At 50.8% G+C, this 27,113-nt stretch overlaps 1 protein-coding gene across 1 annotated transcript in view; it reads right to left on the minus strand.

The window, feature by feature from the left end:
* The window catches only part of LOC119975600 (zinc finger protein 271-like), a 51,015-nt gene that overhangs the window by 16,319 nt on the left and 7,583 nt on the right, over positions 1–27,113 (minus strand). Inside the window, exon 4 of the mRNA XM_038815386.1 lies at positions 18,376–18,506. Coding sequence (XP_038671314.1) covers positions 18,376–18,506 — 131 coding nt within the window. The remainder of the gene's footprint in view (positions 1–18,375; positions 18,507–27,113) is intronic.

The following is a 27,113-nucleotide window of genomic DNA, read 5'->3' on the forward strand; positions in this document are numbered from 1 at the left end:
TATCCTTATCTGAGGAAGAATGTTCTTGTTATAGAGTGAGTGCAGCGAAGGTTTACCAGGCTGATTCCTGGGATTATGGGACTGTCAGATGAGGAGAGACTAAATCAGTTAGGATTATATTCATTGGAGTTTAGAAGAGTGAGAGGGGATCTCTTGGAAACTTACAAAATTCTAACCGCATGAGACAAAATAGATTCAGAAATAATGTTCCCATGCTAGGGGAGTCCAGAACGAGGGGGTCCTAGTTTGAGGATAAGGGGTAAACCTTTTAGGACTGAGGTAATTAGAAATTTTGAAGAATAATAATCTTTATTATTGTTGCAAGTAGACTTGCATTAACACTGTAATGAAGTTACTATGAAAATCCCGTAGTTGCGACACTCCGACGTCTATTCGGGTACACAGACGGAGAATTCAGAATGTCCAATTCACCTAACATGCACATCTTTCGGGATTGCGGGAGAAAACCGGAGTACCTGGAGGAAACACACACAGATATGGGGAGAAGTTGCAGACTCCACACAGACAGTGACCCAAGCGAGAATCTTCACCCAGAGAGTGGTGAATCTGTGGAATTCGCTACCATAGAAAGTTGAGGCCAAAACGTTGTGTAATTTCAAGAAGGAATTTTTGGGGCTGAAGGGATCAGGGATATGGTGGGGGAAGGCCGGATCAGGGTACTGAACTGGATGATAAGCCATGATCATAATGAATGGTGGAGTAGGCTCGAAGGCTGAATGGCCTCTTCCTGTTTTAATTTTCAATGTATCTAGTGTGGGAATAGCATTCTTTATCCTCTTACAGCAGATCAGAAGAGGATGATTCACAGCAGCCAATGATAGGCAGTGGTGGGATCAGCACATGCACAGGAGAGAGGGACACAAGCGAGAGGGGTTCAGGAGTAAGGAACATGAGACAGAGCAAGGAATTTTCTCCTCGCTCTCATTCTCACTCTGCAGCTAATGTTGGGGTGTTCAGAATTAGATTTTACTTAAAGGAGTGAAAGATATCAACTAAGGGCAGCACGGTTGCGCAGTGGTAGCACTGCAGTCTCACGGCGCCGAGGTCCCAGGTTCGATCCCGGTCACTGTCCGTCTGGAGTTTGCACATTCTCTCCGTGTTTGCGTGGGTTTTGCCCCCACAACCCAAAGATGTGCAGGGTAGGTGGATTGGACACGCTAAATTGCCCCTTAATTGGAAAAAATGAATTGGGTACTCTATATTTCTAAAAAAAAAAGAATCAACTAAAGCTAAGAGTCTTAATTAAGTGAATAAAACAAGGTCATTTTGACATCAAGGATAGTGGCGTCAGCAATTTTGTATCCTGCATTTTGTATCACTGGACATTAATTTAATACTTTGAATACACCTTGATTAAGTTATCAAAAACCGACAATCAATAATTTTTTATTGATGTATTTTTGATTTCAGCATATAATAAGTAAACAACAGGAATGATTCTTTGATTTTGAGTAATGTAAGTTTTAACCTCTTAATTTTACAAATGTGAGAGCCTACACCGAGGACATCATAAGAAAACCCCATGAGAAGGGAACACCGAGACACTGAGGCCTCTCGCCCAAATGAAAAGAGCTTTGTTCAAAATCAGATTAAATCTGGTGGTAAAGAAGCTGTTGTTCTTTATGGGAGATAGAACATAGAACAAACAGTCCAGAAGGAGGCCATTTGGCCCATTGAGTTTGCACCGACACACTGAAGCCCTCACTCCCACCCCATCCCCGTAACCCAATAACCCCACCTAAGGATACTAAGGGCAATTTAGCATGGCCAATCCACCTAACCTGCACGTCTTTGGACTGTGGGAGGAAACCGGAGCACCCGGAGGAAACCCACGCAGACACGGGGAGAACGTGTAGACTCCGCACAGACAGTGACCCATCGGAGAATCGAACCTGGGACCCTGGTGCTGTGAAACCACGGTGCTATCCACTTGTGATACCGTGCTGCCCACCATTTGAACTGGGTCTCATGAACTGGACAATGTAATTAAAAAAACAATTAAATCAACTCAGTGACGGTCAGGACCACATGAAATAAGAACCGGAGTAGGTTGTTTGGCCTCTCGAGCCAGGTCTCCGACTTTCGGGGGCTAAGTGTCTCTCATGCTAATAATATCCGTCGCTGGGCTACCAGGGAAGCAAAGGCCAGAACGTCTGCTTCTTCTCCTGGATTCACGGATCTTCCGACACCCCGAAAATTGCCATCTCTGGACTTGGTGCCACCATTGTTTTTAACACCGTGGACATGACAGCTGCAAACCCCTGCCAAAATCCCCTAAGCTTCGGACATGCCCAAAACATGTGGACATGTTTCGCTGACCTTCCCGCAAACTTTGCACTCCTCTCTTCCACCCCAAAGAATCTGCTTATCCGAGCCACTGTCATGTGAGCCTGGTGAAGACTTTGAATTGTATCAGGCTGAGCCTGGCACAAGTTGTAGACATACTGACTCTACTCAACGCGTCCGCCCATAGACCATCCTCTATTTCTCCGCCCAACTCCTCTTCCCACTTGTGCTTCAGCTCCTCAGTCTGCGTCTCCTCTGACCCCATAAGTTCCTTGTAAATGTCAGAGATGCTCCCTTCTCCCACCCACCCTCTGGAAACTACCCTGTCCTGTATCCCCCTTGGTGGTAGGTGTGGGAAGGTTGAAACCTGTCTACGTAGGAAGTCCCGCACATGCAGGTACCTGAATTCATTTCCTCTCGTCAATCCAAAATTATCCTCCAGCGTCCCCAAATTCAGAAAGCTCCCCTTTATAAACATATCCCCTTCCTCTTAATCCCTGCTCTCTGCCATCTCCGAACCCCCCCCCCCCCCCCCCCCCCCATCCATACTTCCCGGGGCAAACGGTAGATATTACAGATTGGAGACCAAACTGATGCTTCCTCTGCTCCCACATGTCTCCTCCATTGCCCCAGACTCTCAGAGCCGCCACTAGCACGGGGTGGTGGAGTAGCGTACCGGCGGGAACGGCAGAGGCGCCGTTACCAATGCCTTCAAACTGGTGCCCTTCCATGAAGCCGCCTCAATACGCTCCCATGCCAACCCTCCCCCCACTGTTATAGTTTTAGCTGCTGTTGTATAAAGAGTCAAAGGTTCTGCTCCTTTTCCACAAACACCTTTAATTTGCTTCAACAGACTGCACAAAACTCTAACATCACATCACCTGACACAAAGGCCACCTGAAGCCCCTTTACATAATCATTGTCAATTATTGGATACTTAACATGAATGAGACAACTAATTGGAATGTCTCTTAACCCATGACTTAACACCCACCACCCACTTCCTGATCATGGCTATATTCGCCGCCCAGTTGTAGTTACTAAAGTTTGGCAACGTTAGCCCGCCCTCTCCCCGGTTCCGCTCAAGCATCACCTTCCTTACTTGCAGGGTCTTGCCCGCCCAGACAAAGCCAGTGATCACTTTGTTGACCCGTTTAAAAAAGGACCGTGGAATAAAGATGGGGAGACACTGAAATACAAACAGGAATCTCGGGAGGACCGTCATCTTCACTGTCTGCACCCTCCCAGCTAGTGACAACGGAAGCGTGTCCCACCTCTGAAAATGGTCCTTCATTTGGTCTACGAGTCGGGCCAGATTTAGTTTCTGCAGCTGATCCCATTCCTGTTCCACTTGGATGCCTAGATACCTAAAGCTTCCCCCTACTACTCTAAACGGCAGCTCCCCCAATTACTTCTCCTGTCCCCTCACCTGGACCGCAAACATCTCACTTTTCCCCATATTTAGTTTATACCCCGAAAACAGGCCAAATTCCCCCAGAATTCTTATGATTTCTTCCATTTCCTCTATTGGGTCGTATACATACTGTAGCAGGTCACCTGCGTAAAGTGAGACTCTGTGCTCCAGCCCCTTGAAGCTCCCAGTCCAATTACCAGCAGCTCTATGGCTAATGCGAACAACAGTGGGAGAGGGGGCATCTCTGACTCGTTCCCCGATGCAGCCTAAAGCAGTCCAATGTTGTCCTTTTCGTCCGTGCATTCGCTACAGGAGCCTGATACAGCAACCTGACCCAGTCAATAAAGCCCCGCCCAAATCCGAACCAGCCCAGCACCTCCCACAGATATTTCCATTCTACTCGATCAAAGGCCACCTCTGCGTCCATTGCAACCACTACCTCCACTTCCCTACCTTGATCATCATGATCATGTTTAATAGCCTTCTTATATTGGCCACCAACTGCCTTCCCTTAACAAACTCCATCTGGTCCTCCCCAATAATGTCCGGAACACAATCCTCAATCCTGGATGACACAATTTTGGTCAGCAGTTTGGCATCCACATTCAACAACGATATCGGCCTGTAAGACCCACGGAACTCCAGGTTCTTGTCCCACTTCACCATCAGTGAAATTGTGGCCCGTGACATCGTTGGGGGCAGCACGCCTCTCTCCCTTGCTTCATTAAATGTCCTCACCAACAATGGTCCCAATATCCTAGAGAACTTTTTATAGAACTCCACTGGATACCCGTCCGGCTCCGGAGCTTTACCCGACTGCATGGCCTTCAGACCCTCCACTATCTCTTCCAACCCGATCAAGGCCCCCAACCCTTCTCCCAGCTCCCTGTCCACCTGCGGGTTCAGCCTCCCTGGGAAATGCCTCACCCCCTCCGGCCCCATTGGTGGTTCCGACCCATACAGCCCACTATAAAACTCCTTAAACGCCTTATTCACCCCTGCTGAGTCTCCCACCAGGTTCCCGTCTCCATCCTTTACTTTCCCTATCTCCCTGGCTGCCTTCCTCTTTCTAAGCTGCTGTGCAGGCATTCTGCTGGCCTTCTTCCCATGCTCATAGATCACCCCCCTCGCCTTTCTCAGCTGCTCTACCACCTTCCCTGTGGTTAACAAGCCGAACTCCGCCTGTAGCCTCCGCCGTTCCCTTAAAAGCCCTGCCTCTGGGGTCTCTGTATACTTCCTATCAATCTGTGGGATCTCCTTTACCAGTCGGTCCGTCTCTGTCCTGTCCTTCTCCCTGTAGGCCCGTATCGAGATCAGCTCCCCTCTAACCACCGCCTTCAGTGCTTCCCAGACCACCGCTGCCGAAATTTCCCCCGTGTCGTTGACTTCCAGCTAGTTCTGAATACATTTCCTCAGTCGCCCGCACACCTCCTCATCAGCTAAAAGACCCACTAACCTCCATTGCGGGCGCTAGTTACTGTCTTTACTAACCTATAGGTCAACCCAGTGCGGAGCATGGTCTGAGATTGTGATCGCCGAGTACCCCGTGTCCACCCGTCAGTAGAGCCCTGCTCAGAGTAAAGAAATCAATTCGGGAGTGCACTTTATGCACGTGTGAGTAGAAGGAGAACTCCTTCACCCTCGGCTGCCCAAATCCCCATGGGTCCACACCCCCTTCTGCTCCATAAACTCTTTTAGTTCCTTTGCCATTGCTGGCACCCTGCACGTTTTTGAACTTGACCAGTCTAAGCCAGGGTCAATAACTGTGTTGAAATCCCCTCCCCTGACCAACCTATGTAAGTCTAGGTCCGGTATCTTCCCCAGCATCCTCTTTATGAACTCCACATAGTCCCAATTTGGCACATACACATTTACTAGTACCACCTGCACCCCCTCCAATTTCCCACTGACCATAGTGTACCGACCTCCCACATCCGAAACTGTTCTACCTGCCTCAAACTCCACCCGCTTGATGATCAGGATCGCGAGCTCTCTAGTCTTTGAAACTAGCCCCGAGTGAAAGACCTGACCGACCCAACCTTTCCGCAATCTGATCTGGTCAGCGACTCTAAGGTGCGACTCCTGCAGCATTACCACATTCGCCTTCAGTCCTCTCAAATGCGCGAACACGTGTGCCCTCTTGACCGGCCCTTTTAGCCCTTGTACATTCCAGGTGATCAGCCCCCTTCACCGATCAGCCATCCCCTTTCTTGGGCCAGTCTCCAGCCTGCGCTCCGTGCCTCCACCGGCCCGCCCCCAGGTAGCCTCCGCCCCCGACCTCTGTCCCTCAGCCACAGTCCCTCCCTCGTCAGCAGAACATTTCCCCCCCCCTCCCCCTAGTAACAGCATAATAGAAATCAACCCCTTTGATAAGCCTAACATCTGCTAACCCCCCTTCCGTGAGCTAGCCCGCCCAGCTACCTTGGTGGCCCCCACCCCTGGCGCCAGAAAGTCTCCCTCCCCACCCTCCACCCCACTCAAACACACATATTCCAATGACAAACAATCCCAACACAATTGCCCGACAGACAAAACAGGAAAAAAAACTCTGCTAACAAAGAAAAGATCAAGCAAGAGATCCAACATCTAAACAAAGACACCTCCATCCCCCAATAGTGCAAATGTAAACTTTAACTCACTCAGCTCTGCACCTGTCCCAAAATCAATAGAAGGCATTACAAATTGCGTCAACAAAATGAAAACCGATCAACTTTTTAAAAACATGATTCGACTTCCGGGCGGCGAGCGAGGAGGTCGCAGGGAGAGGGGCTCCCGCAAGCGCCAGGAAGGAACCCCCCCGACAGGCCGGACGGCGGAGGAGGAGAAGCGGCAGCGGAGGAGAAGCGGCAGCGGAGGAGGAGCGGGCGGCGGAGAGGCGGAAGGCGGCGGCGGAGAGGCGGAAGGCGGCGACGGAGAGGCGGAAGGCGGCGGCGGAGAGGCGGAAGCGAGGAGCAGCGGCGACAGGAAGGCCCAGCAGCGGCGGGTCCAACCCCTCTCCCCCCCCCCCCCCCACGCGGGCCGGGAACGGTGCGGCAGCGGCGGGCCCTCTTCTCTCTCCCCCCCCCCCCCCCCCCCCCCCCAGACGCGGGCCGGAAACGGTGCGGCAGCGGCGGGCCCTCTTCTCTCTCCCCCCCCCCCCCCCCCCACGCGGGCCGGGAACGGTGCGGCAGTGGCGGGCCCTCTTCTCTCCCCCCCCCCCCCCCCCAGACGCGGGCCGGGAACGGTGCGGCAGCGGCGGACCCTCTTCTCTCCCCCCCCCCCCAGACGCGGGCCGGGAACGGTGCGGCAGCGGCGGGCCCTCTTCTCTCTCCCCCCCCCCCCCCCAACCAGCAGCGGACACACCCCCCCCCCCCCCAACCAGCAGCGGGGACACCCCCCCCCCAACCAGCAGCGGGGACACCCCCCCCCAACCAGCAGCGGGGACACCCCCCCCAACCAGCAGCGGGGACACCCCCCCCCAACCAGCAGCGGAGACACCCCCCCCCCAACCAGCAGCGGGGACATCCCCCCCCCCAACCAGCAGCGGGGACACCCCCCCCCCCCAACCAGCAGCGGGGACACCCCCCCCCCAACCAGCAGTGGGGACACCCCCCCCCAACCAGCAGCGGGGACACCCCCCCCCCCCCCAACCAGCAGCGGGGACACCCCCCCCCCCAACCAGCAGCGGGGACACCCCCCCCCCCCCCCCAACCACCAGCGGGGACACCCCCCCCCCCCAACCAGCAGCGGGGACACCCCCCCCCCTCTACCGGCAGCGACCACCGGCCCACTCGCCCCTCCCCCCCCCCCCCAACTGCAGTGACCACCACGTCGCAAGGACAAAGGGACTCTCTCTCTCTCTCTCCTGGGCGAGTGGGGAGAGAAAACAAAAGAAAAAAGAGACTTATATTTCTGTTCTTTTTAAAAAAAAACCCCAAAAGAAAACTGGTAAAGAGAAAAGGGGTAAAGGAAAGAAGGGGGGAAATAAATTTTTATTTAAAAAAAATATATATATATATTTTTATATATATATATATATATAATAATAAATAAAATTAAAATAGGGTGCGGAAAAGGGGGAAAAGAAGAACAAGGAGAGAAGAAACGATGAAGGGGAAGGGGGAGAAAAAAATGCCAGAAGGGAGCCAAGAGAAAGGGGGCACCAGAAGTAGACGGGGCAAAGGGCAAACCAGCTTGGGCGAACGAGTCAACACGCGAAGCAGCGGGAAGGAGGTATCGCCGCATCCAAAAGAGCTGGACGGGCGGGCAACCTCTCCCCTGGGGTTAGAGGGGGGCGTGAATTGGAAGGAAGCCTTTGCTGAGGTGGTGAGGGAGCAGCTGCAGGCAATCAAGGCAGAGTTAAAAGCTGACGCAGAGGCCGCAGCACAGGCAGCAGTGACCAGGGCCATGTCACGGGTGCAGCAGGCTCTGACCAGAATGGAGGAGAAAGTGGATGCCCAAGGGAAGATACTGGAAGCCCAGGGGGCAACCATTAAAGAGCTGGAGAAGGCAGCGACTGACGTGAGCGACCGGGTCATGTCCCTGGAGAGGGAAATGGCGAAACTGAGTGCAACACAGGGGAGCCTGAAGGGCAGGGTAGACGACCAGGAGAACAGCTCGAGAAGGCAAAATATTAGGATAGTGGGCCTGCCAGAGGGGATCGAGGGTAGAAATCCCACAACATTCGTGGCTGCGATGCTGGGCTCCTTAGTGGGGCGGGAAACTTTTCCCACCCCACCGGAAATGGACAGAGCTCATCGGTCACTGCGCCCGAAGCCCAAGGAAGGGGAAAAACCGAGAGCAGTTATAACCAAACTGCACCGGTACCGGGATAGGGAGACAATCCTGCGCTGGGCCAAGGAGAATAGAGCCTGCAAATGGGACGGGCACGCCATCCGAATCTACGAGGATCTTGGAGCGGACATAGCTAAAAGACGGGCGGAGTTCAACAGAGCGAAAGCAGCTCTCTACAAGAACAAAGTACGTTTTGGTATGCTGTACCCAGCAAAACTCTGGGTCACATACCAAAACAAGGAATATTTCTTTACAGCCCCTGCCGAGGCGAATAGATTCGTCGAGGAGCACGGGCTGGAAAAACGCCATGGGAAGTAGGGACGAGGGGCCCATGGCAAGGAGAAACGTCATGCCGACGGGGGGGTGGGGAGGGGCGAGGCAAAGCCAGCCCCCTCCCCCCTGGCAGGAACACCCAGAACGAAAAACAACCCAATGCCCAAGGGCCCGCTCCAGGTGGGAGGCCAGGCCCCGGCACGAGGGAACGGGAGTACTGGAGAGGGGAGAGGAGAAGCGGGACAGCAACCTCCTAGAGGGGAGCAACCGTGCTAGCAGGAAAGCTAGCGACGGGGGCGCGCAACAGAGCAGGGCCGCAGCGCACCCCCAACAGGGGGGAAGGCGCCAGGCAGGGGAGGGGGGGGATCACCCATCAAAGGTGGGAGAGCAAATGGGGACAGGAATGGGGGAGAGAGGGGCAATGGAGGGGTATACAGGGGAGGGGGGAAAAGGGATAGAGCGGGGGGGGGGGGCACTCGGGGGGCGAGAGACCAGGGAGGGGAAATGCAGGGACGAAGGGACAAAAGAGGCCAGAAAGGGAATAGGGCCACAAAGTGCCACGGACAAGGGCTCGAAACAGGGAACCGCTGCAAGCACCCACCCAGTACGGTCTGTGGGTGAAGGGGCCCCCCGGAGTGCAGGGGACTACCCGCGTGGCGGACACACAGTGGACGGCCATGGCGGGTGTCCCCGGGACAAGGGGGAACCCCGGAGCGCAGGGACCCGACCGCATGGGGAGAGCAGTGATAGTGGACATCCTGGACGGCCCCCTAACAAAGGGAAACCCAAGAGGGCAGGGGCACGTCCACCGGACAAATATGGTTAACCCCACAGGAGCAAGGGGGCAGAAGCCCCCCACCAGAATAGTCACCTGGAACGTAAGGGGACTTAACGGCCCAGTGAAGAGATCTAGAGTCCTCACCCACCTTAGGAACATGAGGGCCGACATAGTCTTCCTCCAAGAGACGCACCTGAGGGAGCAGGACCAACTGCGGGTAAGAAAGGGCTGGGTGGGACAAACCTATCATTCCTGTTATGGGGCAAGGGCCAGGGGGGTGGCGATCCTGATTGGCAAGAGGACAATGTTTAGGGCGACAAAGACGGTTACGGACCCAGGGGGACGGTATGTCATGGTCAGCGGGGCCCTGGATGGGGCGCCGGTAGTTCTAGTTAACGTGTATGCGCCCAACTGGGACGACACGAGCTTCATCCAAAAGACCATGGCAGAAATCCCGGACATAGCAACGCACCGACTAATCATGGGGGGGGACTTCAACTGTGTACAGGACCCAAAGACGGACAGATCAAACTCCAGAACGGGGAAAACCTCAAACATGGCAAGGGAACTCAGTCACTATATGGAGCAGATGGGAGCAGTGGACCCCTGGAGATTCGCCCACCCGGGGGAGAAAGAATTCTCTTTCTTCTCCCCAGTACACAATGTGTACACCAGAATTGACTTCTTTGTGGTGGGGAAAACGGTGCTTCCAGGGATAGACAAGGTGGAATATTCCGCAATTGTGATATCAGACCACGCCCCACACTACATGGACGTGCGGCTGGAGACGGGAAGGGCCCAGCGCCCCACATGGAGGCTGGACGGTGCCTTACTAGCTGACAAGGCCTTCAGCGAAAGGATAGCGCGGGCCATAGCGGAATACACGGAGAACAACCAAAACGGGGAGGTCTCATCCTCCACGTTCTGGGAAGCGCTTAAGGCCGTACTAAGAGGGGAAATCATTGCCTACAAAGCGCAAAGAGATAGGGAGGAAAGGGTGGCTAGGCAGAAGCTGGTCGACTCCATACTGGAGGTAGACCGTAAATACTCCGAGGCCCCGACCGTAGAGCTCCTGGCGGAGAGAAAAGAATTACAAAGGAACTTTGACCTGCTCTCCACCAGGAAAGCAGTACACCAACTCCGCCAGGCACGCGGGGCCCTGTACGAACACGGAGACAAAGCCAGCCGCCTGTTGGCACACCAGCTGAGAAAGCAGGCAGCCAGCAGGGAAATTGCGCAAATCAGAGGTACCAGAGGCACGTGGGAAACAGAACCAGAGAGGATTAACGAAACCTTCAAGGCCTTCTACCAAGAGCTATACACCTCGGAGCCCCCAACGGGGAAGGCTGGGATGAACCGGTTTCTTGATGGACTGGACATACCAGTCGTGGGAGAGGGCAGAAAACGGGATCTGGAAGCACCACTAGCACTGGGAGAGATCATGGAGAGCATTAGCTCCATGCAGACGGTGAAGGCGCCGGGACCGGACGGATTCCCGGCGGACTTCTACAAAAAATTCGCGTCAGCGCTGGCCCCGCACCTGCGGGAGATGTTCACAGACTCGCTAGCTGGGGGCACACTGCCACCCACGTTAGCACAGGCCTCAATCTCGCTGATACCTAAGAAAGACAAAGACCCAACGGAATGTGGGTCATACAGACCCATATCCCTGCTGAACGCAGACGCCAAAATACTGGCCAAAATCCTAGCCAAAAGGCTAGAAGACTGTGTACCTGAGGTGGTCACAGAGGACCAGACGGGCTTCGTCAAAGGTAGACAGCTTACCGCGAACATCAGGCGCCTGCTGAACGTGATAATGACCCCCTCCGGGGAGAGAACACAAGAGGTGATCGTCTCCCTGGACGCAGAAAAGGCCTTCGACAGAGTCGAATGGAAATACCTCATAGAGGTACTGGAGCGGTTCGGGCTTGGAACAGGGTTCACCGCTTGGGTAAAGCTCCTATACAACGCTCCCATGGCGAGTGTACGGACCAACAATACCAACTCCCAATACTTCCAGCTGCACACGGGCACCAGACAAGGATGCCCACTGTCCCCGCTGCTGTTCGCACTAGCAATCGAACCGCTAGCAATCGCGCTCAGGGCAGCAAAAAATTGGAGGGGGATCCGAAGGGGAGGTAGAGAGCACAGAGTCTCACTCTATGCGGATGATCTGCTCCTCTATATCTCGGACCCACAAAGCAGCATGGACGGAATCGTAGCGCTCCTGAAAGAGTTTGGAGCCTTCTCGGGCTACAAACTCAACATGAGCAAAAGTGAGATCTTCCCAGTACACCCGCAAGGGGGGGGGGGGCAGCGCTAAAGGGCCTGCCGTTCAAACAAGCCCGAAATAAATTCCGCTACCTGGGGATCCAAATAGCCCATGACTGGAAAGGGGTCCACAAATGGAACCTCACCAGCCTGACGGAGGAAGTTAAAAAGGACCTGCAAAGATGGAACACACTCCCGCTCTCCCTCGCGGGGAGAGTCCAGACGATCAAAATGAACGTACTGCCCAGGTTCCTTTTCCTGTTTAGATGCATTCCGATCTACATCCCCAAGGCCTTTTTCAAAGCGCTGGACAAACATATCATGGCGTTCGTATGGGGGGGTAAAAATGCTAGGATCCCAAAGAAGGTCATACAAAAAACAAAATCCAGGGGGGGGCTAGCCCTCCCGAATCTACAATTCTACCACTGGGCGGCAACAGCCGAGCGAGTAAGGGGATGGATCCAGGAGCCAGAAGCCGAGTGGGTGCGTGCGGAGGAGGCCTCCTGCATGGGAACCTCCCTCCGGGCCCTCGCCACGGCAGCACTCCCATCCCCACCCAAAAAACACTCCACCAGCCCAGTGGTGACAGCCACCCTCCAATCCTGGAACCAACTGCGGCAGCAATTTGGCCTGTACAAAATGTCGGACAAGGCTCCCATCTGCAACAACCATAGGTTCAAACCAGCACTGACCGACGCCACCTTCAAAAGGTGGAGGCAGGACGGGGGGACACTGACAGTCAGGGACCTATACACGGACGACAGGATCGCAACACTGGACGAACTGACAGAGAAATTTCAGCTAGCTGGGGGGAACGAGCTACGGTACCTGCAGCTCAAAAACTTCCTACGAAAGGAGACAAGGACGTACCCACAACCGCCACGACAGACACTATTGGAAGACCTACTGGCCGCAAGTATCCTAGAGAAAGGGAACTGTAGTGACATGTATGACCGACTGGTAGACAGGGACGACACCGTACTGGACGCAACAAGAAGGAAATGGGAGGACGACCTGGGGATGGAGATAGGGTGGGGACTCTGGAGCGAAGCACTGCATAGGGTCAACTCCACCTCCACGTGCGCAAGGCTCAGCCTGACGCAACTAAAAGTGGTACATAGAGCCCACTTAACGAGAAACCGTATGAGTAGGTTCTTCCCGGAGGTGGAGGACAAATGTGAGCGGTGCCAGAGAGGCTCGGCCAACCACGCCCACATGTTCTGGTCTTGCCCCAGACTTGTGGAGTACTGGACAGCCTTCTTCGAGGCTATGTCCAAAGTGGTGGGGGTGAGGGTGGAGCCATGCCCGATAGTGGCGGTCTTCGGGGTTTCAGACCAGCCAGATCTATTCCTGGGGAGGAGGGCGGACGCCCTTGCCTTTGCCTCCCTGATTGCCCGCCGTAGAATCCTGTTTGGCTGGCGGTCAGCAGCACCACCCAGAGCTGCAGACTGGCTGTCCGACCTCTCGGAATCTCTCCAAATGGAGAAAATCAAATTCGCCATCCGAGGGTCGGACGACGGCTTCCACAGAACGTGGGAGCCATTCATGCAACTGTTCCGGGACCTGTTTGTGGCCAACGTACATGAGGACGAATAGTCGGGTGGCCAAGAACCAGGGGAAAATGGGCGGGAATCGGGGGAAGGTAGCCGGGGGGGGGGAGGGGGGGGGGGGGGGGGGGCTACGGGCTCGGTATGGGGGTTTGATGGCAAGCCAAGGCCCAAAACCAAACTATAAATAAATGCCTATAAACATGTGCCTCGGCCATATTGGGGAATGTAAAATATGTATGCTGGCTAAAGGGGGCGGCCACAATTATTGTTATGAAGATGCTTACCTGTAAATATTCATGTAAAAAAATTTTGTGTTTTCCTTTGTTTTTTTTTGTTTTTTTTTCTCTCTCTAATAACTTGTAATTTGTCATATATAAAATATGAAAACTCAATAAAAAACATTTATAAAAAAAAAAACTTTTTAAAAACATGAACGTTGCAGCAAAGTTCCAAAGTTCTCAGTCCACCATCAGTCATTTCCTTGTTGCGAAGCCCAGAATTGGCAAGTCATGTTGCAGCTATATGGAACCTTAGTTAGGCCACACTTGGAGTATAGTGTTCAATTCTGGTTGCCACACTACCAGAAGGATGTGGTGGCTTTAGAGAGGGTGCAGAAGAGATTTGCCAGGATGTTGCCTGGTATGGAGGGCATTAGCTATGAGGAGCGGTTGAAAAAACTCGGTTTGTTCTCACTGGAACGACGGAGGTTGAGGGGCGACCTGATTGAGGTCTACAAAATTATGAGGGGCATAGACAGTGGAAAGTAAGAGGCTTTTCCCCAGGCTAGAGGGGTCAATTATTAGGGGGCATAGGTTTAAGGTGCGAGGGCAAGGTTTAGAGTAGATGTACGAGGCAAGTTTTTTACACAGAGGGTAGTGGGTGCCTGGAGCTCGCTGCCGGAGGAGATGGTGGAAGCAGGGACGATCGTGACATTTCAGGGGCATCTTGACAAACACATGAATAGGATGGGAATAGAGGGATATGGACCCAGGAAGTGTAGAAGATTGTAGTTTAGTCGGGCAACATGGTCGGCGAGGGCTGAAGGGCCTGCTCCAGTACTGTACTTTTCTTTGTTCTTTGACTCAAAATAAAAGTGTTGCTCCTCGTATGTGACCTAGAGACGGGCCAGATACAGCAGTCTGAACTTCACCTTTTTCTTAAAAAGGGTCGACCTGATCTGGTTAAAGCCCGTTCTTCTCCTGGCCACCGCACTCAGGTCCTGATAGATCCTCAGCATACTGTTGGCCCATTTATAACTCCGTGTCTGTCTGGCCCACTCTAAAATGCGCTCCTTATCCAAGTACCTGTGGAATCTCACCACCATTGTCCTCGGTAGGGGTGGGGGAGGGGGGGGGGGGGGTGCTGGTCTCCCATTCGCGGCTTCATCGCGAGTGCTCTGTGAGCCCTGTCCACCTCCAAGGGTCGGGAGAATGCCCCATCCCCCAGCAGCTTCTCGAACATGTCTGCTCTCTATGCCCCAGCATCCGTTCCTTTGGACCCCTCCGGAAGCCTGATGTTTCTCAAGTTCTGCCGGCGGGACCTACTCTCCAGGTTCTCCAACTTTTCCAGGAGCCTTTTCTGCTAGTCTCTCAGCATCCCCGCCTCCAACTCCACCGGAGTTTGATGTTCCCCCAGGTTAGCCAGCACCGTCTCTACTTTCTGGATCGCTCTATCTTGGGCATCCAATCTAAGCTCCAGCCGCGCAATGGACTCTTTTATTGGGTCCAAGCAATCTAATTTCTGCTGGGCGAAGCCCTCCTGAAAAACTTGCATCAGCTGCCCCATTGACCGCTGTGTCAACAAGCCAGAGGTCCGGTCCTCCGCCATGCTTCCACTCACCGCAGCTTCAGTCCAAGCCTTCTCCGTTCGTCTGTTTCTGCCTTTGCGAGCACTTCTACTCCTCCTGTCCATGCACCGATGTGGGAATTCAGTACACAATACCTCTGTCATCAATTTTCCAATTCAAGTCTGGTAAAAAGATCTGGGGAAAAGGTCCAAAAGTCCGACCCGAGCGGGAGCCACCAAATATGCAACTTACTCCTTCATAGCAGCTACCGGAAGTCCTTTTCCCGGTAACTCTTGGCTCCTTTACTGATCAAGAATCTATGTATCATAGCCTAAAATATAAACAAGAACTCTGCCCCCACAGCTCTCTGTGGCAAGGAGTTCCAAAGACACTCAACCCTCGGAGAGAGAAATTCCTCCTTATCTCAGTCTTAAATTGGCACCCCTTTATTCTGAGACGATGCTCTTTGGTCCTCGACTCTCCCATGAGGGGAAACAGCCTCTCAGCATTTACTGTGACAAGCCCCTCAAGAATCCTATAAGCTTCAATGAGATCTCCTCACATTCTTATAAATTCCAATGAGTTGCCAGTTTCACGTTAGCAACCGGGCATCGTCAAGTGAGCCTTCTCTGAACCACCTCCATGAAATAATATCTTTTCTTAAATAAGGTGTTAGATTCGGGAAAAGTAGACCAGGTTCAAAATGTGGTAGGCTCTTTTCAGAGGCCATTAACGTGGATCCACGTGAAGGTGGCCGGGAGACAAAGTCTGACTCATCCTTCCTTAAGGAGTCAGCCAAATTCCTCTCGACTTACAGACACAAGAGCACAAGTTAGATATCTTTTTTAGACAGTTTTTACCGCGCCTCTTTCCTCATCCCACTATTCTGTATCCTGCCTTTTTCTAACAAATTATGTTTAATCAGGATTCCAAGTCCAGTCTCTGGGGCTGGCGTCTGATCCTTGTCGACCGCTGGAGAGGTGGTGGTGGGGACGACGGCGCCTTGACAAGCAGGATGGAAGCCTGACTGGTTGCCTCCTAGTTCAAGGTATCAGGAGGTGGCAAAACAACGGACGGAAACGGAGAAGAAAGCGGTTGTGGGCAGGCAACTTTGCTCAGTGCCCATCTGTTTTGTCGCACAACAGAACCATCAGCCATAAGTACAAATGCGAACAACGACAGCTGGAGCAGACCAGCCACCATCCGATATCTTGATCCTGACAGTGTCTGCCGGGGATAACACGGGCAAATTGGTGGCATGAGCATCATAGCCCTGCTTTTGTTGGTTTCGGAGCTGCTGCACCTTCTGCAGCACGGGAGGTGATACAGGTTGGGCAAGTGTGTGGTTGGAATTGTCGTCTGCAGGTCCCTGTTCATCAGGCGTTGAGCCGGTGACATGCCAGTGGACAGTGGGATCGCCCTGTACGCAAGCAGCGTGAGGTAATGTCAGAAGCAGAATCTGCGTTCTTGCAGATGAGCTGTTTCACAATGTGCATCCTTTTTCACCTTTCCCATTGGACTGCGGATAGTGTGGGCTGGAAGTGACATGTTTGAAATGGTATGACTTGGCAAACATCGACCACTCGTGGCTGTTGAAGCATGGGCCATTGTCACTCATGACAGTGAGTGGGATACCATGCCTGGAGAACGTCACCTTACAGGCCTTGATGATGGTCCGAGATGTGAGGTCCGAGAGCTTCACGACATCAGGGTAGGTGGAGAAATAGTCAATAATCAACACGTAGTCACGACCATTCCCTTGAAAGAGGTCGATGCCAACCTTGGACCATGGGGAGGTCTCGATTTTATGCTGCTGGAGCGTTTCCTTGCTCTGCGCTGGCTGGAATCGTTGACAGGTCGCACAGTTGAGGACTATGTTAAAGATGTCCTGGCCAATACCGGGCTAGTAGACAGCCTGCCTGGCTCTGCGTCTGCACTTCTCGACGCCCAGGTGTCCCTCATGGATTTGGCAGAGCACCAAGCTCTGGAGACTGAGTGAAATGACAATACGGTCCAGCTTGAGGAGGACAAAGTCATACCTTCTGAGTTTGAGGAGGATGTGCTGCAACCGGGGTGTCATGTCGTTCAGGTCCTTGTGGATAATGAGGCCTATGATCCATCTTGACAGTAAATGTCGGCAGGCCGTAGAAATAGTCGTGAAACTTGAGAATGCCAGTGAGAAGACCCAGGTATTCCTTCTCTATTTGCGCATACCTTGTTTCGCTGGGCGTCATGGCCCTCAATGCGTAGGCTACCAGTGCCCAGAATGAAGTGTCATCGCGTTGAAGCAGCACCGCACCGATGCCATCCTGGCTCGCAGCTGTTGAGATCTTTGTCTCCCTGTCTGGGTCGAAAAATGCCAAGACGGGTGCAGTGGTGAGCTTGGCTTTCAGCTCCAACCACTCTGCCTGATGTGTTGCCTTCCACTCAAAGGCAGTGGACTTTTTCACCAGGTTTCGTAGGGAATGTTTGGGATGAACTTGCCCAGAAAATTAACCATGCCCAGGAAGCACAACACCGCCTTCTTATCAACTAACTTTTAAAAGCCTCCCACATGTCAGATGTTGATTTACCGTCAAATATCTGCCCCAATCTAGATTCTTCAGTTCCATATTCCATGTCATGATATTCCATATCAGTTCAATATTGTTATAATTAGCGTTCCTCCCAATTTAGCACCTTCTCCCGAAGACTAATCTTCCCTTTATCCAGCAATCCCTTAAAAATTACTGAGTTATGGTCACTGTTCCCAAAATGTTCCCCAACTGAAATTTCAACCGCTGGGCTCATTCTCCAATACCATCAGATGTGTTTGTTATGGAATCGCTTTGCTCTGTATATTACTTGCTGCTTAAGCTGTTTTGTTGCCAACACAGTTTTAGTTTTTACTCCATTATCACATTGCCAATGATTGGTCAGGTAGAAGCCAGGAACAAAGATAGTGCTGCTCAAATAATCACAGCTGTGTTTTAGGTGGCAGTGTTTAATTCCCAATTGAAGCAGATTAGCCAGATCGCCTGTCACTGATGGAGAGGGCGTCAGTTTTGCAGGTGGAAGCCACATTCAGACTCGGTCTGAGGGAGAGTCAGATATTTGTTTATCAGAGATGGGATTTTGTAGACATGAGAGAGAGATCGTTCAGCATAAGATTTATATTGATTCATGTACCAAACTGTTAAAAAGCCTTTTAAAACCCCATGTTTCTAACCTTTGCTCTGGCTACAATTGCAATGTGACAAGAATTGTGGCAGAATCATTCACATATTGACCTTTCATTGCTGCTTTCTTCAGTCTGATGTGTTGTACAGCAACTCTCATTCCATTCAGCTTGTCTACCTCCAACAGTTCCAGCATCTGTTACTCAGAATAGTAAAGTAAAAGTAAGTAAAGTCACCATAGTCTCAGATGACCGTAGGCAGTTTTCCTTTTGAGGGGAGAGCTGACTGGTGATGATTTAACCTGAGAGTCTCCACACCTCAGGCGAGGGGCAAGGTTGAGAAGGCAGGGCCTTCATGAATAACCTCAGCTGGTACGGGAATGAAATCCGTACTGCTGACCTCACTATACTTCACAAAGCAGCTGTCAAGTCAACTGAGCTGAACCATTATGAACAAGTTAAAATGAATGGATTCATTAATATGTAAGATTTTAGACAGAAGCATAAAAAACACTGCCAGTAACTAATGAGACGAAATAACCATTGCAGAGTATTTACAACACAGAATCAGGACGTTGGTGTATGTGCATGGTGATGCCATTGACATATGTGCAGAGGGTACCAGCAGGCTGTGTGCAGGGGTGTGACATCATTGGATATCTGCACAATCGCAAATCCGTGCGCCTGTGCAGACTGGTATTGGTGACCATCTTGTATTGGCAAGAGACATAGTGCAAGAGAGAATAGGTAGGGAGAAAGCTCATTTAGAGCATAAACTAAGTAGATGGACTGAATGAACTGTTTGTGTGCTTTAAAAACTAGAATCAAATAATGCTGGAAATATTCAGCAGCGTAGGAAATAGCCCACTTCTTCCCTCACCAGTTGATGACCCCTGCTGCTAATACGACCACCACAACCCAAACACACACCATCCCTGCCAAGATCTCATGATCAAATGTCCCTTATTTTATCAGTTGGTCACTTTGGAGTAAATCTCCGAGCCATTGTTACTTCCCAAGCAAGAGGAACTCTCCAAGCACAGTTTCTACCCGAAACAGTGTTACTCCCCGAGCCAGAGTGTTACTCCCCAAGTCAAGGCAGGAGGTTTAAATGCCTGGATAGGTTGGCATCTCCTTTTGACAATACTGGTTGGCTCTTCAGACAATTATTTTTGAGTTCCATGAGCTCTCCGTTCCAATCAGCTTATACACATTTCATGCAAATTAATTTCTACTTTCAGTAATGTCAAAGGACAGTTTACCTCCCAAAAAGATGTCTGGGAACCATGACTTCTTCAAAAGGGGACCTTATCAATCCAAACAAATCCACGGAGTTCAGACTGGTTCCTACTGGATGTAATCTGCATGTGTCGGGTTTCTGACATCTCTCACCCAAAACTGTAGAAGTGGATTTCATTTGGAACTTCGCTGATAGGGTTAATATAACAGTTCTGAAAAGCTCTGTGAAAGAGATGTCAACAGGTCAAGGGATGAAATAAAGGGAGTGTGTCTGACCGGCATCTGTAAAAGCAAAGATGTCAGAAGGTTATGGGATGGAATATAGGGAGTGTGGCATTGGTACTAATTAATGTTCTGACCGTATCTGTAAAAGCAAAGATGTCAGAAGGTTATGGGATGGAATATAGGGAGTGTGGCATTGGTACTAATTAATGTTCTGACCCGTATCTGTAAAAGCAGAGAGGTCAAAAAGGCAAAGAATGGAATGAATGGGAACCGTTACTTTATTGCAGAGATAACATAATTAAGCTCGTTTGACCAGTTGGAACAATTAAACATTGAAATGTAAAAGGAAGGGCCTTGGAATGAGATAAGCCAGATGGCCATGGGATACAAAAACCTTTGTATTAATATTGATAGTGACTTGTGCTAATGATTATGTCAAAAATAACCTCCCGACCTCGAAGAATAATTCCATATATGTACATGTTCTGGATCCTTGCCAAATCATAGGTGTATCTAGGAATTTAAAGGGACCTCCCCTAAGCTGTAAGATGTATAAAGATACCGTCCTTATTCTGGGATTTTGGCACTTCTCGAAGGTGGTTACCCGACTGCTTAGAGATTTGTCCCGGCCGTAAATAAACGAATATTCGTTACTGACGTGTTCGAGTGTTTTACTTCTGGACTGACGATCAGATACGTGAAAGCGCAATTCACATTTGGTGGCCCGTACGGGGATCTCCAGAGGGGTCTGCGCAACTAACCGGCGTAATTGACTGAGCTCGTTCAAAGTAGAGGACGAATTTGGCCCCCAACGTGAGTAAAAATTTGTTTTCCACCTTGGTATTCGCCTACTACCAGTTTGATCGTTGCTCAGCCTTGCCGTTGGTTGTCGAGAAGCCTCTGCGAGATCCAGGTCAGTCCAGCGAACCCGTTTTAAAGAGGGTAAGTGAGTGAACCCTGCAGTTATCGTCTCTAGGGGCAGCCTGGGACTGCCGCCGTGATTCCAGGCAGCGTTCGCTGGAGTTACGGGCGGGGTTGCCAGGACTGCTAGGGGCAGCCTGAGGAGCCGCCGTGATTCCAGGCAGCGTTCGCTGGAGTTACGGGCGGGGTTCTCAGGATTGCTAGGGGACGGTTAACGGGCTAGGGGCAGCCTGGGACTGCCGCCGTGATTCCAGGCAGCGTTCGCTGGAGTTACGGGCGGGGTTGCCAGGACTGCTAGGGGCAGCCTGAGGAGCCGCCGTGATTCCAGGCAGCGTTCGCTGGAGTTACGGGCGGGGTTCTCAGGATTGCTAGGGGACGGTTAACGGGCTAGGGGCAGCTTGGGACTGCCGCCGTGATTCCAGGCAGCGTTCGCTGGAGTTACGGGCGGGGTGGCCAGGACTGCTAGGGGCAGCCTGAGGAGCCGCCGTGATTCCAGGCAGCGTTCGCTGGAGTTACGGGCGGGGTTCTCAGGATTGCTAGGGGACGGTTAACGGGCTGTGGGCTCCGGACGGGACTGCCGCCGTGATTCCAGGCAGCGTTCTCTGGAAGTTACGGGCGGGGTTCTCGGAGCCTATCCCCCGGTATAACCCATACCTTCACCGAAGAATTTTACCTACTTACCCCTTAATAGCATTGGTGTCCTGGGTCCTGTGTTATTAAGGAAGTGAAGTATGCTAATAACCACTTAAAATCTGGTCTTCTTGAGTTGTATTAGCTGTTTAAACTCGGCTGCTTTCCTTGTCTTTCTCCAGCAGGCTGCGTCTCTCTCTCTCTCTCTCTCTCCTGTTGCTGTTGCAGAGTGCTGCTACTTCTGCTCCCTGGGTTTATATTCTCTTTCGAAGAGTTATTAAGTTTTAACGACTGTATTGTATATGGGCTTGTTTCACTTTGATAGTTTAAAAGTATCTTTGATGTAAACATCTTACTACAACTAATTATTCATTTCAGGCATATCGTCTCCTCTCAGATTTGATTTAAAAAATGCTTTCGTTTCAATAGTTAACTTTTATTTCTGTGATTTCAAATCGTTCAATTTTCCAATTGTCCCCAGTTCATAACTTTGCCTTTGATTTTGACTTAAATGATGTTTCTCGTAGCCAGGTCATCTCCAATTTTCTTTTAATTAACTTGATGTTCGTAGAATTTTACCCCTTAAATTGACACTAAATTCGACTGAGCATCTTCCATTCTTTCCAGCTGTTTACTAAGAGAGTTTATTTCAATTAAGGTGTGAAACTTTGCTCTTAGCTGTATGCTAAAATTTAACTTGGTTGTGACTTGAAAGACTTGCCTGTTTTAAACATTCGTCACTTAATGCAATTGAAACTCTCATCCATGCTTTTTCAGATGCTTTCTGAGATAGTTACATTCCATGAAGGTGTGAGCCATTGTTTCTGCTGAAGCCTGCTTGTGAGCAAGAATCTGCATTTTATAACCCTGCTCTTTGCAGTTGCTATTAACCTTTTGTGGGATCTTTCCCTGTACCCTCTCAAACCAGATATTGCCAGACTTTCATGTTTCAAATGACACATTTTTCTGTATTATCAAGAACCCACCGCAAAGAAATTAATTGCCTTGTGGAGGGAATACTGTCAGTCATTGAAAGATGCATCTATACTGGCTAGCTGGCAGGAAAATGCCTCAAAATTGGGTATTGGCCTCACTGAAGGGGGAATTGTTAAAACAGTAGAGGTCTTAAAAAGGGAATGTAAAGAATATAAGAAACGTAAGAATGCTACTCCTCCCCCCGGCGCCGGTCAGCAATGCGAAGCAAGGTTGGGGGGGAGGGGGACGATTAGGATGAGGAACATCTGTTCAATTGCGGGGGACGTCAGAAGCCCCCACAGCCCCCACAGCCACCTCCGCCACCGCCCCTGGAATGTGATCAGTATTATGAGTAACTCAGTATGTTCAGAACTACATTGGTCTCAGAATAAACAGATAAAGGATTTGTGCTGGGCAGTTTCGAAACTGCTGCGTTGAAATTGACACTGCATGGCTCCGCAGGGTCCTAGTGCCCGCTGATCACAAACAGTCACTAGCAGAACCGCCTCAAGGAGGCACTCCTCCGGGCCCCTGCCCTTGGTCGACCCTTATATGATCGCCCTTTTCAGCTCTATTGCACAGTCCTTGCCGACTGCGCCACAGCTGTCCTGACCCAACGCCACGGCGACCGCTGTCGCCCGGTTGCATACTACTCCTCTAAACTCGATCCGGTAGCCCTTGGCTATCCTATCTGTACCCAAATTCTTGCGGCTATCTACAACAGCCTGCAATCGGCTGCTAATATTACCCTCCAACAAGATATCACTGTCTATAGTTCCCATTCTGTTACGGCCTTTTTGGGACAGCTACTGACTCAGCATCTCACGATGGCTCGTCAGAACAAATATGAGATTGCTCTCCTTAATAACCCGAAGGTCCAGTTTGCCCACTGCACCACTATCAACCCTGCTAACTTTTTGACGCATCCTCCCACAGACATGCTCGACCCAACTCATGACTGTCTGCAACTGTTGCAAGAAGTCTCCTCGGTTCGCGACGACCTCTCCGATATACCCATCCCGAGTACAGATTGTTCCTTTTTCACCGATGGAAGTTCTTCCGTCGGCGAAAGGGGGGATAGACAATCTGGCTATGCAATCATCGATCAAGACGGTGACGTAGTAGAAGCAGCAGCATTTGAAGTTCCCTTTTCTGCCCAACAGGCAGAATTGTTTGCGTTAATACGAGCATGCATATTGGCACAGGGGAGGAAGGTTAATATTTATACAGATTCCCGATACGCCTTCGGGGTAGTACATGATTTTGGGCAATTATGGAAAAACAGAGGATTTCTAACCTCCGCTGGTACACCCATCTCACACCAGCAGTTAGTAACCCAGTTATTGCAGGCCCTTATGCTCCCAGACAAGATAGCGGTGATAAAATGCGCAGCGCATACAAAAGGCACAGGACTGGTGGAAACGGGCAACAGGAGAGCGGACGAGAAGGCAAAAGAAATGTCTAAATCTGGCAAACTAATGGTGCCTAGAATGATGAGGCAGACTAAAACCCCCTCGGGAAAGTCCCCCTCTGAAAAACCTATGCCAACCATTGCTGACATAATCCAAATGCAGGAGGACGCTCCTGCAACTGCTGTAAATATGTGGAAAAACTTAGGATGTATATATGATATCGAAAATAAGCTGTGGGTCACCCCGGTAGGACAAACATGTATGACCGATGCATTAGCAGCCTGGGTGACCGAATGTGTACACTTTGCAACTCACTGTGGAGCTCGTGCCACAGGGGACATATTGTTAAAAAGCTGGTGGCACCCACGACTGCAAGAAATGGCCCAACAAATTAGCAGTCGGTGCCTAATCTGTCAACAGCACAACCCCGGTAAGGCCGTCCCCTGTGATCCTGGCACAACCCCCTTACCTGAGGGTCCATTTGAGACCCTGCAAATGGATTACATTGAGTTGGAAAGATGTCAATGCTATAAATATGTGTTAGTCATTGTGGACACTTTTAGCAAATGGATCGAGGCCTACCCGACTACGGATAACAAGGCCTCGACAGTAGTTAAGGTGTTAATGCGAGAAATTGTTCCGCGATTTGGAATTCCAGCCCGGCTGAGCTCTGACAATGGTCCCCACTTCATAGGTCAAATCAATAAGGAATTCTGTGCTCTGCTAGGAATAAAGCAACAGTTTCATTGTGCCTACAGACCACAAGCCGCTGGAGTGGTGGAAAGGGCTAATCAGACTCTAAAGACTAAACTCGCTAAACTACAAGCAGACACTGGGGCCACTTGGCTCAAACTCCTGCCTTTAGCACTCTTCCAGCTACGTGCCACCCCCGCAGGAAAAACTCGCCTAAGCCCAGCGGAAATACTATATGGCAGACCCTTTCGAACGCCTTGGGACAGCAGTGTTCCACGGAATGTTCAATTCCATTACATGACTACCGAGATGGCTAATTATATATTAACACTAACTAGAATTTTGAAAGGATTACACTCCCGAGTTCGTGCCACCCAGGAAGAAGTCCCCTCCATTACTCATGACGTCTCCATCAACCCTGGGGATTATGTCCTAATTCGAAATTGGACACGTAAGGGTTTGGAACCTCGATGGGAGGGTCCCCTACAGGTTCTACTCACTACCCCCACTGCAGTCAAAGTGGAGGGCCGGAACGCATGGGTACATATGCACCATTGTAAGTTAATTAAGTATCCATGATGTTCTAAACTTTTCCTTTAAGTCCTAGGAACACGAGTACCAGGATGAAGTCCCTCTTCACCGTCACAATACTCGCCACCCTGCTCTCTCTCTCGCTGCATCCGGAAGGAGATGCCCGTATGGAAGCCGACGTCCACCCCTGTGCCGAGAAGGAACCCCACGATGTGGAACAACGACAGATCTCCGATGGATCACCACCGCTATCAAAACCTGCCCAACCACCGGTCCTCCCGATGACCAGAAGCGCCGATTCCTGATTACGTACATGGTTCTAATGTACGATCGCCGCACATGCAGGTGGAACCACCGGTGCATTGATAAGGACAGGGTACAAATTTTACCATCAAGGACTACTCACCCCTACTCGCCTTCCAGAAGGAAGCGGGCAACGCACCATGTAACGGCAAATTCTTTTCTGTTTATGTCCTATGTCTATGCTAAGAAAGTGGGTGTCTCCTCTTGCTGGGTATGTACACAGGTCCCGACCCATGCCCATGGAGGCGTTCCCTTGATATCTGTTCCTTTCTCGATCGAACAGACGGCTGAATGGGTTATATTCCAGAACAGGACAGTAACTAGTCACTCTGCCTTACCAACCAGGACCTCCAGGTCCTCCTCTGTAAACCACAGGGAAGCAGCCCAAGAATGGCTGAGTGCCGGCTACCCTTTGCGGGATTTCTTTGGTTGGCGACAGCCATCTTCCTCAGCAGATCGCACACCCCCGTTCTTCAATATCCAGAACCCCCAGACCGGAACGGTCTGCTTACTCCGGGAAGTACGAACTCCTGGAACATATGTGTTAGGAACCAGTTCATGTAAGTACACTTTTGGTCTTACTGACTGGAAAGGCCACGCCATCATCAATAACATTATTAACCACACAGGGGGACCTGTGCTATCATAGGGACCGAATGTTGCACTTACATTCCAGACAGTTCAGAGAATATCACGCGTCTGGTAACCCATATCAGAGATGGAGTACAGCGCTTGCGACTCGCCGGTCAGGCTGACTGGTGGAGCTGGATGTGGTCCAATTCTTGGGCCACTTACCTATTCCATGGGCTCATTATCTTCGTTACCATCTGTTTGTTGCTCTGTATCATAGCTACTGGTGTGAAATGCCTATGCAACCGTTTGGGTGCCACTGCATTACCACAGATGCTTCAGAGATCCGCCCTAGACGAAAAAGAAACACTGGTTCCACCTACCCCTGACCTATATGAGGAAGTGGCATCCTGCCGGAGCCTAGTAGAGGAGGAGTACCTCCGCCTCGCTCTCATTTCCATCTAAAGTATCCTGAGTGTTATGTGATCAAGGAATGATCAAAGGGGGGAATGTAGAAGTGGATTTCATTTGGAACTTCGCTGATAGGGTTAATATAACAGTTCTGAAAAGCTCTGTGAAAGAGATGTCAACAGGTCAAGGGATGAAATAAAGGGAGTGTGTCTGACCGGCATCTGTAAAAGCAAAGATGTCAGAAGGTTATGGGATGGAATATAGGGAGTGTGGCATTGGTACTAATTAATGTTCTGACCGTATCTGTAAAAGCAAAGATGTCAGAAGGTTATGGGATGGAATATAGGGAGTGTGGCATTGGTACTAATTAATGTTCTGACCCGTATCTGTAAAAGCAGAGAGGTCAAAAAGGCAAAGAATGGAATGAATGGGAACCGTTACTTTATTGCAGAGATAACATAATTAAGCTTGTTTGACCAGTTGGAACAATTAAACATTGAAATGTAAAAGGAAGGGCCTTGGAATGAGATAAGCCAGATGGCCATGGGATACAAAAACCTTTGTATTAATATTGATAGTGACTTGTGCTAATGATTATGTCAAAAATAACCTCCCGACCTCGAAGAATAATTCCATATATGTACATGTTCTGGATCCTTGCCAAATCATAGGTGTATCTAGGAATTTAAAGGGACCTCCCCTAAGCTGTAAGATGTATAAAGATACCGTCCTTATTCTGGGATTTTGGCACTTCTCGAAGGTGGTTACCCGACTGCTTAGAGATTTGTCCCGGCCGTAAATAAACGAATATTCGTTACTGACGTGTTCGAGTGTTTTACTTCTGGACTGACGATCAGATACGTGAAAGCGCAATTGATGGAATATAGGGAGTGT

This window comes from Scyliorhinus canicula, chromosome 13 (assembly GCF_902713615.1).
Source record: "Scyliorhinus canicula chromosome 13, sScyCan1.1, whole genome shotgun sequence".
Classification (NCBI taxonomy): domain Eukaryota; kingdom Metazoa; phylum Chordata; class Chondrichthyes; order Carcharhiniformes; family Scyliorhinidae; genus Scyliorhinus; species Scyliorhinus canicula.